Source organism: Phoca vitulina, unplaced genomic scaffold, assembly GCF_004348235.1.
Source record: "Phoca vitulina isolate PV1807 unplaced genomic scaffold, GSC_HSeal_1.0 scaffold7, whole genome shotgun sequence".
Taxonomy (NCBI): Eukaryota; Metazoa; Chordata; class Mammalia; order Carnivora; family Phocidae; genus Phoca; species Phoca vitulina.
Genome location: NW_022589710.1, coordinates 40,602,142 through 40,614,283, shown reverse-complemented (window position 1 = coordinate 40,614,283; position 12,142 = coordinate 40,602,142). Strand labels below are relative to the sequence as shown.

General features: G+C 54.7%; 1 protein-coding gene across 1 annotated transcript in view; it reads right to left on the bottom strand.

The window, feature by feature from the left end:
• Positions 1 to 207: 207 nt before the first annotated feature.
• The window catches only part of GALNT16 (polypeptide N-acetylgalactosaminyltransferase 16), a 90,567-nt gene continuing 78,632 nt past the window's right edge, over positions 208 to 12,142 (bottom strand). The window contains exons 14-16 of the mRNA XM_032405405.1: positions 6,033 to 6,174; positions 5,188 to 5,310; positions 208 to 2,059 (exon numbers count right to left, since the gene is read on the bottom strand). Coding sequence (XP_032261296.1) covers positions 1,922 to 2,059; positions 5,188 to 5,310; positions 6,033 to 6,174 — 403 coding nt within the window. The 3' untranslated portion in view covers positions 208 to 1,921. The remainder of the gene's footprint in view (positions 2,060 to 5,187; positions 5,311 to 6,032; positions 6,175 to 12,142) is intronic.

Genomic DNA, 12,142 nt, shown 5'->3' with positions numbered 1-12,142 from the left:
GACAGGTGCAGTGGGCCCACGGGGAAGGGAGGGGCGGTGGACAGGTGCAGTCGGCCCCTGGGGAAGGGAGGGGCTCTCAGGCTTCTCTGAGCAGCAGCCCCCTTACACTCAGCGAGGGAAGCTGTGCCCCCCATCCCCAAGGGGACATGCTGCAGGGGGGGTGGGGGATACACGCACAACAGAGATGGGGGCGGAGGAAACACGGTGACAGAGGACGGGAGATGGGGCCCCCTGGGGGGCCAAGGCCCTGTGCTGCGGCCCAGGAGCACTGCTTGAGAGGGCCTGGTGAGAGCCAGGGGGTGAGGAAGCTACCGAGGCCCCCCATGGCGGGGCTGCTGGCCTGAGGGCCCATGGAGGAGCAGGAACCAGCAGTCTAGGCTCACCAGGGAGGGAGAAGGCGCACGGCAGCTCAGCCTGGTGGTTGCTCCAGGCCAGAGCAGAGGCACAGACCCTTTGGGGATCAGGGACCTCTGCAAGAAGCTGGGGCAATCTATGGACCCCCTCCCCAGGAAAATGCACATCTGCACACACATGCACGATTTGGGGGACAATTTCAGGAGAGTCCCGGGCCCTCTGGAATCCATGAACTCCCTAGAGGTCCCAGGCGGATTTGCTTTGGGAGGGGGACGCCCAGGTGATTTTTGCCAAAAATCACCCTGCCTGAGCCAGTAGGGTTGGGGAAGAGGAAAAGAGGAATAGCAGAAGTGTTTCCAAGACCAGGCCGTGGGCCCAATGGCCGTGAGAAGGAGCTGGGGTTCTCCACACAAACAGGAGCCACCAGCCAGCCTCCCCGCTCACTGTGGGAACTGACCCTCTCAGGCCTCCCTCCTGCAGTGGGGAGGGGTGAGGATGAGGCTTAGCCTCCGTGACTTACTCCCTAATGTCTTAGGGAATGTTTAGCTCCGGAAGGGAGGTCCTGTTCTTACCAGCTACTTCAACACCATAACGCTGTATTTACAGAGACAAAGGCTTTTGAGAAGGCAGGAGTCAAAGTCTGAACGAGGATGGGGCTGCTCCAGGGTGCAGGTGGTTGCCTGCCCACCCGGGGTCATCACCATGGGCCCAGGCAGAGCAGACAGGGCACCAGCTGGTCTTTAGGCCCAAGAAAAGAGGTCTTGGCCTGACACATGGCCAAACAGAAGTGGGATCTGTTTAATAAACTGGGTCCCAAGGCTGCGCATGAAGACCCGGTTGCAGCCTCTTGCTAGGAACGTGGAGGCCAGAGCGCCGGGCGCAATGCACAGGGACTGACACAGCATGGGAAGAACAATGGGTTGTCCGGAAGAGACTAATTCTTTTGGTGCTTTGCTGCTTTTCCATCCATGTCCTTCTGCAAATTACCCATCCTTTGCTCCAGATCCTATCCTTCCCACGCTCAACCCAGCACCTGCCTGGGACAGGCCACAGAGCTTCTCACCTCCTTCTTCTTCTCCACCTGCCTTCAGGCTGCACCCCCTCGCCCGGCCCTCAGCCTCCCCATCCATGCTGCCCACGTTCTCCTCTCATGCTGGTCCCACAGCTAGGCCCTGTGACCCGGCAGGGGCCCTGCGTGGGCTTCTGTCCTTGCTCTCCCCAGCCAATGGGGGACGGCTCCCCCAAACACTGTCCGGGACCCTGGGAGGGTGAAGGGAAGGGGACAAAGCGCCGGGGGGTGGGCTGCCCAGTCTCTGCCCAGCAGCAGCATCCTGACCGTCTCCTCTTCTGGGGCAAGGCCGGGCTGGCAGCCGGAGCATCAGGGCCTGCCCCCCTGTGCCCACCCCGAACAAGCTTTGAGGGAACTGTGTGTCGTGGCAGGGGGGTTTGCTGATGATTCCGGCAGAAATGTGAGGAGATGGGGACGGCCTGCTTTACACTCCCCCACCCTAACCCGCTTCCAGTCCCAAAGTCTCATGCAAAAGGTATGGGAGGCCCCAGGCTACCGTCACGTGTGTGGCGTCAGCTGCCACTGCTGGGCCGGGGCGTCGGCCTGGCACTTGCTGGTCACCAGCTGGGCGGGCTTGGCCTCCAGGCAGAGGCCGCTGACCGAGTGCTGGATGAAAGAGGCTTTTCTCCTCCATCTCTGGGGGGGAGGACGGGGAAGAAAACACAACGATTAACAATCATAATAATTCGCATCTATATAAGGGCCTGAATATCCCTCGGATACCGCCCCCCCTCACTTAGAGCAGACTATGTCCCTTACATAAGCTCCCCGACCCCACACGCAGTCTTAAACCCCTTCCCTGCTGGGGCACCCCTGCTTCCACAGTCCAGCAGAAGGCGAGATCAGAGGCCCGTGGGCCGAATGAATCTGACCCGGGGCTGTATTTTGTTTGGCCTGCACAGTGTCTGTTTAAAATTGGCCTTCGTTGTCACATGAAAATCTGCGTTTCTAGCTTCCCTTTAGACGTGGGCCAGTTTCTTATACGGCCCGGGGCAGTTGGGGCTGAGCTGCTGCTCCCTGCTAGAGGTGGGCTCTTGCTCTCCATTTACCAAGGTCCTGCCCGGGACAGCACACCCCACCCCTGCAGCACACCCCATCCCTCCCTGCTGGCACGTTGAGTCTGCGGGTCCTGGCTTAGTGCGTGTTTTGCTTCTTCAAACAAGATTTCCTCTCCCCACAGCTCTGAGCTTCCAGCCTGGCCTGTAAGCAGGCGGCAGGTGACCAAGGGCCGTAAGGGGGATCCAGTCACCATGTCTGCAGCGATGAGGAGTAAGGCCAGTGGGATGGTGGGAGGCCTGGGGTCCCCATCACAGTCCCCTCCTGAGCCTCCCCTTCCCCAGGCTTGTGGAAGGGGAAAAGAGGTGTTCCCGTGGAACATTTGGAGATGCCTGGGTGGAGTGTCCTTTGGAACACTCAGGAGAAGGGCTGAGAGGCTGGCCCAGGCTTCAAGGCTCAGGGAAGAATAGTGAGAGAGGCCTGTCTGTCCATCTCTCCTCTTCCTGTATCCCCCTTGTTCTTGTTCTCCACAGGAAGTGGGGAGTGCTTGACCATGCATGGAGGCGCCCCCCCCCCGCCGCCGTGGCTCTGAGGGGCTGGGGCCGTGGGCTTGCCAGAATGCCCGCAGAAGGGCTGAGCCGCACCCAGCTGCAGGGCCAGGCCTAGGGCTGCAGGGGTTGGGGTGGGTGGAGAAGCGAACTGACTTGGGGGGAAGGTGGGGGTTGTGGACTCCCCTTGGGAATGTGGGCCTGTAGGGTGCCCATGCGGCCCCAGCAGAGAGGGGTCCCTGGCCTAAAAGTTGGGGCAGTGGGTAGGACAGGGCCTTGGTCCCTCTGGAACTCACAGCATTTTGTTGCTTTGTGCTCTTCAAGTCCCTGACCTCCCGGGAGGTCCCCCGCACAGGGCATCGCTGGACCCCGTCCTCCTTTCTGCCTGTGGCCAACAGGAGCCGTACCTTCCCGAGAACAGGCAGGGGCCCAGCGCAGTGGTATTTATGAAGGGTGAATGCGCGGATGAGTGAACGGATCACCCAATCGCTGGAGGTGCTCCCAGAACCACAGGATTCTCACTTCCTACCCATGCCATCGAGCACTCTCCCGGCCGCTCAGGCCTGGGCCTGGACAGAGAATCAGTGCCCCTCACGGCACTCTCCTATCTCCTTAGCCTCCGTTCCTGCAGGCGCCTTGCAAGGAAGGCAGGGAGGAGACCGAGGCTCAGAGAGGTGAGGGGTGGCGGGGCTGGGGTCTGCCGACTGCATCCCACTGGCTCCAGGACACAGAGCCTCTTGGATCCATGACGCCCAGTGGCCGTGGAAGCCAAAGGGGGACCAAGAAGGAAGGCCTAGCTTTGAGAAGGCACCAGCAATGGGAGACCCGCTCATCCTATCCTCTGGGAGGAGAGGGCCCGGGGGCCAGGGTGTCACTGGGGGCCTGACAGGACTTGCAGGAGCAGATTAGATAGAGCTCGAGAGAATTAAGTGAGTGGTGGCCCCCCCAGGAGCTACTTCCTGGGGTGGCAAGGATTGATGGGAGTGGGCTCAAAGCCTGACCCTCAGAGAGGTCTGCTGCCCCCAGTGAAGAAGAGCCTGAGGACATCCCTCACTGCAGGCCAGGGGCGGAGATAGCAGGACAAACTTCCTCTGCCAGTCAGAAACACCTCAGAAGTGTCCAGCAGGCCCAGCAAGCAGATCCTGGCACACAATTCACACACGCGCGCGCACACACACACGCATGCATGCATGCACTCAGAGGCTGGAGGGCGGGGATCTGGCTGCTTTTCCAGAATGGCATAGCCACTTGCCAGTCATCCCTAAAGAAAGAGCTGACCCAGGCAAACAGGAAAAGGGTGGGAGGAAAGGCCAGGCGCTCTCCTCGGCCCCGCACTGTCCCGCCGGCCGGCCAGAGTCAGGCGCGGGGACGGCTACAGGGCGTGTGGGCAGGGGAAGGGCTGGAGGAAACCTCTGGCCTTTGTGTTCCAACCCTCGGGCAGAGCGGCTCCCCCCAGCCAGGAAGGGAGCTGAGCTGACTCTGCCGCTGGCTGATGCAGACCCTGAGAGCAAGTGATGTCATCTCTCGGAACATCGGATTCTTCCTCGACCGGTGGGCCTGACCTGTCTCCCAGGATTCATGGAGACGGGGCGGCTGAGTGTTTGACAAATGGAAAAGGTAGTGCTCATGGGAGGCTGTCATGCCAGCTTGGAAATCGGTGTATCTGGGTCTCACTTTCCCGGCAGCCACAAACAAGAAATACTTACCGAACATCTACTATGTTCTGGGTTAAGACCGTGGGCTTAGGAGTCACACTGACCTGGGTTTGAATCTCGGCTCTACCCCTTCCCAGCTGTGTTTCATCTGACACCTGTTTCTTAAATTCAGCAAGCCTCGGCTGACTCACCTGTAAGATGGGGAGGGGACGAGGGCCCAAACCCCTGGGTTGCACGAGGATAAGATGAGATGGTCTATGTAAAACTCCTATCACCGACTCTTGGTAAAAGCCAGCTCGAGTTTGGCTGCAGTGGTTGTCAGGGGCTAAGGACACAAGACAGACGGCCTCTGCCCTCGTGTCACCCACAGGCTGGCAGGATGGACATGTAACCGTATTTACTTGAAGAAGTGCTTCCTCATGAGCACAACAGACTTGACCTCGCCGCTGACTTGGAGGGACCCTCACTCTGGAGGGCGTATTTGAGTCCATCTGATTCAACCCAGGGCTCCCATGCCAGGAGCTGCCACCCAGCCTGCGCATCCCCGGGGGGTGAGGAGACTCACCTGCCTGCCTTCTCTCGGGTTGCACCCCTGCAGTAGGACCAGGGAACCTGGGGTGACGGACGTGGAGGCGGCAGTCAGGCACTTCCCCTGCTGCTGGATGAGATGGTCGCTGAACAGCCACGCCTAGAAGACAGGCACGTGAAGGGCCGAATCCAAGTGTGCGGTGAGGGATGGGGAGGGGGGTAGACAGGTTAGAAAACAAATACCGTGTATGTTGGCAGAATTTTCTACAAATAATAAGAGTGAGTATATGGGTATTCACTGTACTGTTCTTTCAACTTTTCTGTATGTTTGAAAGTTTTCGTAATAAAAGGATGGGGGGCAGCATAGCTGGAGCGGGCTGGAGGGCAACCAAGGATGTACCAAGGGATGCCAAGGGCGGGGGGGCCAGGGAGAGACAGGATGCAGGACCAGGGCAGCTAGGGGATCTCCACGACCTGCTCATTTTGACATGAGTGCAGCGACCCTCATATGTGGCACACGCACATACACACAGGAGTCTTGGATGCCCTGCTGTCCATGATACACGCTGACCACAGCTGCATCCCAGGAGAGAACCAGGTGCCACCTGGGTAACATTTCTCCCTCGGCAAGGAGAAAGTGGGTGGTGCCCAGAGGGCAACTGTGGCACGGGTGGGAAAAGGGACGGGAATGTGGCAGAAGCAGACCCAAGGAGCAGTGTAAGGGGACAGTGTACGTGGTTCCTGGGAGAGTGGGTTTGTGGAGGGTGTAAGCAGAGAGAAAGTGAGAATGAGCCAAGGGAAGCCCCCTCCCCCACTCCTGGACAATGACCCAAGGCTCCTTTCCCCCTCCTGATTCTGACCTCGAGGCCCTAAGCAGCTTACCTGGGGTGCTGGGGGGTTCTTGGCAGACCCTCTGCAGATGCCCATTCCAAGCAGGAAGTTCCCAGCTGAGTCCTGGCCCTGGGATTCTAAGCAATTAACCCCTTGCTTAATGATGCCAGGGAGCACTTCCTTCACGGGGACTCTGAGAGAAAATGGAGTGGTTCAGGCTTGTCCTCTGCCCTCTCTAGGCTTACTCACCCCTCAGCCAGAAGGCAGTGCTCGGTCAGCTCCCGCGGCACCATGCTTTTGGTCTCAGTCTCATGGGAAGGGGCCCTGGGGAGCAGCCCTAGCCAGCAGGGGCAGGAGGGCAGGGGACGGGGGAAGGAGCAGGATGCCTCTGGGAGCCCTAAGGGCAGCCCTGGAGGCCAAGCCTGGGAGGACCCTGGGAAAAGAGCTCAGACCAGAAAGCCAAGGCTCCCCAGTCTAGAGAGAAGAAAACCTGGGGAGAGACTGGGGTCTAAATATGGACTCAATAGGACATCTCAAAATGACAGGGAAAAGGTCACTTTGGAGAGGCAAATTTCAAACATACAACTAGGAAAATGTGTTCAATCTCACTAATGATTAAAGAAATACATATTAGAGAGTTACCACTGTTTATATATGTGCATAACATATAATATGTAATAAATATGTATTATTTCTATATATTTACTTATATAAAATATATCATATGTATCATATTATATCAACACCAATCAATATCAATCCCCAGTGTTGGCAATAGCTATGGGATCAGATCTTCTCATACTCTATGGGTGGGAGCATAAACTGGCCCAACCATTCTGGAGGGCAATGTGGCATTACGTATCCAAAGCTTTAAAAATGTGCACACATAGATAAAAGGGGTTAAGAGGTACAAACTTCCAGTTATAAAATAAGTCACAGAGATGAAAAGTCCAGCATAGGGAATATAGTCAATAATACTGTAATAGTGTCGTATGGTGACAGGTGGTGACTACACTTATCATGGAGAGCATTGCATGATGTAGAGGATTGTTGAATCACTATGTTGTACACCTGAAATGAATACATTGTATGTCAGTTGTATTTCAACAATAAAAAGCACACAAAAAATAATGTGCATACGTTTGACCTAACAATCTCAATCCTACTTCTGGAAATTTGTTATCCTGCGGCAATAATTTTGGATGTTTGCAGAGTGATTGGTTATACTGAAAAAATAGATATCCAACAATAGGGGACGGGCTAAATAAATACTGATTCATCTGTAGGATGGAAAGCCCCATAGCCATTAAAAATGACTCCAAACGAGTATCTGATAGCATGGAAAAATGTTTATAACATACTGTTAAATAAAACAGGCATTTCAAAATATTATTTAAAAATTTATATTTTTAAATAATAATGCTTATTATTATTTAAAATATGCTTAAACACACATCTCTCTCTCTCTCTCTCACACACACATACACACACATACACACACACACACACACACACACACACACACGACACATTGTCTTATTTTGCGGATAATAAACCTAAGGAGGCTGCTGGCCCAGCTGACGCAGGCTTGCATTCCTGGGTTTAGAGGGTCATACACCCTCCTGGGTTATGGCCCCATGGGGTGATGGGGCTCAGAGTCTGGTCATGTGCCTAATCTTTTTTTTTTTTTAAGATTTTATTTATTTATTTGACAGAGAGAGACACAGCGAGAGAGGGACCACAAGCAGGGGGAGTGGGAGAGGGAGAAGCAGGCTCTCCTCCGAGCAGGGAGCCCGATGTGGGGCTCGATCCCAGGACCCTGGGATCATGACCTGAGCCGAAGGCAGATGCTTAACGACTGAGCCACCCAGGTGCCCCCATGTGCCTAATCTTAACCACCTCTTGTTACCTCTGTCCAAAGAGCACCTAGGTGGGCTGGGGAGGGGGGCATCATAACACTTCTGGAATTCTTAAATCTCAACCAAACCAGGTCTTCCTTCCTCAAGGCTGACTGGAAGCCCCCAGAACCCCCAACCACGACCCACTCTCACAGAGCCTCAGGAAGACATCTTCACTTTCTCTCGCACACTCCTGGCAGGAGTGCGCACCCCCCCAGGCCCCTCTTCAGAGTTTGCATAATTCTAGACCACAGGTTGAAAACTGCTGGCCCCCAAGCTGAATATGGTCCCAAACACATTTTTTTTTAGCTTAAAAAGTCGTCTTTATTGGTTTCTTACTGCCTCACAGAGCATCAGAGTCGATCCCTCCTGGGAATATGGCATTTGAAGAGATAAATGCTTATTTTGCCCCCAACTTGTCAGTAGAGGGAAGTTTAATAAAAATAGTAATATAATAACAATAATGACTATGATCAATAATAAAATGCCCCCTATGATCCCCTAATACACAGGTGGTTGAAGCTTTGAAAAAAGGACCACCTCCCCTTTCTGGGAAGGGCCAACTGCACCAAGCCCCTCCCCAGAAAGGCCCCTATCAGCAGTTCTCCCCTCCGTGGGCCCCATCGGCTCTCTGCTCTTCTTCACTACTCCTCCTTTATCCCTCTACTTCTCTGGATGCCTCTCCCCTCCTGCCAATCACTAAGACTGCTTCTTCTACTTCCTTTCCTTCCCCTTCCCTCTCCCACTTCCTTCACCTGCTTCCTCCCTGCTCCTTGTCTATCCTCCTTTCCTTTGAAAAAAAAATACATATTTTTATTTTTTAAGTAATCTCTACACCCAACATGGGCTTGAACTCATAACCCCGAGATCAAGAGTCGCATGCTCTCTTGACTATGCCAGCCAGGTGCCCCATCCTCCTTTCCTTTGGATCAGATGTCGTCTTTCCTATCTTGACCCTGAGCAGAGACCATGATATGCCCCAACTTGGCCTCACCTAGAGGCTGGACAGTCCACAGCCAAGACCCCAGATTGCTCCCAGAGGCCCAGTCCTCCACCCCTCATCCCGACTCTTGCTTGCAGGTTTTCTGAGGCTTGGCACTGGAAAGGAGAGCTTTGGCATAATCCCCCCTGGACTCCAGGGCAGACGGGCCCCAGGGCAGAAAGGGGGCCATTCTATTTCCAGTACGGGCTGGGAGCAGAAGAGAGAGGCAGAATAAGGGCTGGGAGTCAGGGCCCCCAGGTCCTGGGTACCCAGATCAGCCTCTGAGTCACTCTCCCACCCAGGCCTTCCCTGAGTTCGAATTTCCACACAACCCTGAGCCAGTGGGAGCATGGCATTCCTCCAGCTCTTTGCTCGTTCCTGTCTCTGTCCTGGGATCGGGGTGGGCCCTGCCAGAGGGTGTCAATGGGAGCTCTCTGATTCAGGGGCCGGGGGGAGGCTCCGGCCTCAAACACATTTTGTCTGACCTGCATAGTGTGGTTGTTGTTGTTTTTAGCTAATTGGCAATATTAAAAATCTGAAGGTTACACAAAGAAATCTGGATCCAGCCTCTTTTGAGAAAATAGGAAGATCTTCCAGCGAGGCACTCAAGGCACAAACACGTGGTCGTGCTGCCCCTGGGGGGAGGGGCTTTTGCATCCCAGTTGGCCATGGCCCCCACAACTGCCTTGTGTCTCATTGCTGCCCACAAGATTGGTTTGCATCACCCATCTGATCACTGTAGGATTTGAATTTGTGACCTCTACCCAGGGGCGAGGGTGTTGGGATGCAGACCCCACCCCCTCTGCTTCATCCAGGGGCAGCCTGTTCTATTGTCCCTCTCTATGGAGACGAGACACCTGCTGAGGCTTCTCAGCCAGCTCAGGAATGCAGCCCAGGCTGTTCAGATCCTTCTGTATGTTTCCTCTCCCTGCCCGCTGTCCTCAGGGAGATGTGCGGGGTGGTCAGCTTTCAGCACTGAGGTGGGCACTGTCCACATGGGGGGCCACAGCCATTGGCACAAAGGCCTGCCCACTGATGCTTATGGGGGAGACGCAGGGCTTAGGCAACAGTCTCCAAACTGGATGGGGCTCGTGAGGGGTCTGTGTGGTCCTGGCCCTGGGGGCCTCTGGGATGGTCGTCTCCACCACCCTCCCTGGCTTCCTGGCCGAGCCGGCTCCACTGCATCTGCATCTGCTTCCCTCTCTGTGGGCCTCCTCCCAGCGGGGCTGCCATCAGCCCTTACGATGCCTCTGTAGAAATAGCAAAAGCATCCCTTCCTCGAGACATTTTACTTCCATCTGTTAGAAAACTGTCATAATATACTGGTTTTGTTAGAAGACTTTTACTGCCATCTGCCAGGAAGTGTTATAATAAATGTACAATATCCACTGTGTGGTTAGCGCCCTGGCAAATGTGAGCACAGCTTGCACGGTTCCCGGCCGTCCTAATACAAGTACTAGATCAGTGGTTGTTGAGGCCCGCAGCAGCCCTCCGATCTGGGGGGGACAGAGCTGTGCCGGGGCTGTAGGCAGGCCTAGGAAAGCAGGGACCTCTCCCTTAGCCTCCTCAGTCTCCCCACTGACCGTCTGCAAGTGGGGGCCAACCATTAGGACCCCCTGTTTGGAGGAAAGCTTGGCATGCAGATGTCCTTCCTAACCAATGACCGGAGCCGCTGCCGGCCCCTCACCCCGAGAACTGAGGCACAACCTGAAGAGCGGACTGGGCATGAGCAACCTGGACAGGAATGAGGTGCACAGTTTCTATCTTACGGACACAAGATAGTTTTTTAAAACCTCTGGACAGGGCGCTTGGGTGGCTCAGTCGTTAAGCGTCTGCCTTCAGCTCAGGTCATGATCCCAGGGTCCTGGGATCAAGTCCCATATCGGGCTCCCTGCTCGGAGGGGAGCCTGCTTCTCCCACTCCCCCTGCTTGTGTTCCCGCCCCCCCGGGCCCCCTCCCTGAAAAAAAAAAAAAAACATAAAAAAAAAAAAAAAAAAAAAAAAAACCTCTGGACAGTGCCAAAACAAATGGAAGAAGACTCATGCTCCTCATTTCACATAGCTGGTTACATCCACTCTCCTGTCTTGTGATGTATCCAGGTTTCTGATAGGTATAAAGTACTCTTTCCTCTCAGTCCTCAGGGGATGACATGGGACACTGTGCGGGCGGATTGGGTGTGGAGAGGAGAGACATATTCCTGGTCCTCCCTGGTGCCTCCCACAGGCAGCCCAGCTCCCGCCCGAGGCCTAGAGCCCAGGGCTCCGTCCCAATGTTGCCCGAACTCTGACAGGATGAAAAGAAACGGCTGCTTTTTCCCTCAGAAATGACACGTCTGAATGAAACTATCCCCTTAAAAGTGGCCACTGGAGAAAGTGGTCCATTTATTATACTTTTATAAGTTAATGTTCTTTCCCTTCACAGCCATCATCTGGGGAACTGGCTCATCCAGGCCGCGAACTCTTTTCAAGGATGCTGATGTTGCTTAAATTGTTTCAAAATTCCTTGAAACTTGCTCCCAGAATCAGTTTACTCTTGATACTTGTTTCAGTCCTGGTCGTGCTCTATCAGGGACCCAGGATCACCTTATCTGGGGGAATCGCCTTCTTCACTGAACTTGGTGACAACCTAACTATGGCTGTTTTCCAAAAATCAAAGCTGCCCTCAAAGAACAGAGATTTGCCTTTTTCGAGGACATGCAGTCTCTGAGGGGTGGAGTGTTCTGGAAAGCCTCAGCAGCATCCTTGGGAGACAGCTGCCAGTGACGGAATAACCTGTTCCCTAAGGTGACAGCTATTGAAAGGAGAATGCTAATTTCCAAGTTATTACTATTGAGGCTTATTGACTATGCAATTTATTCAGTTAAAGATATTTATCGAGTGCCCGTTTTGTGACAGGCCCTGTTCTAGGGACCGGAGATCAAACAGCGAACAAAGCAGATCTGCACCTCTACCCTGATGGAGCTTACTGTCACGTGGGGGGGGGGCAATAACGAAATGAACTGGCCACATAGGTGCTGGATGGCGAGCGTGGAACAGGGGATGCTGGGGAAGGGAGTGCTCTGCAAACAGAGACTGTTTGGGGAGGCGTCCCCCCCCCCCCCCCCCCCCAGGGGACATTTGAGTTAAGACCTGAGTAAGTGAGGCCAGGAGCCATGTGGATAAAAGGGATTTTGAATTGAGAAAAAAGGAAGGCTCACTGCCCCGTGCCAGCCTCAGGCCGGGAGCTCACGCACACACGCAGATGCAGCCTCACCCCCAGGCCGGGAGCTCACGCGCGCACAC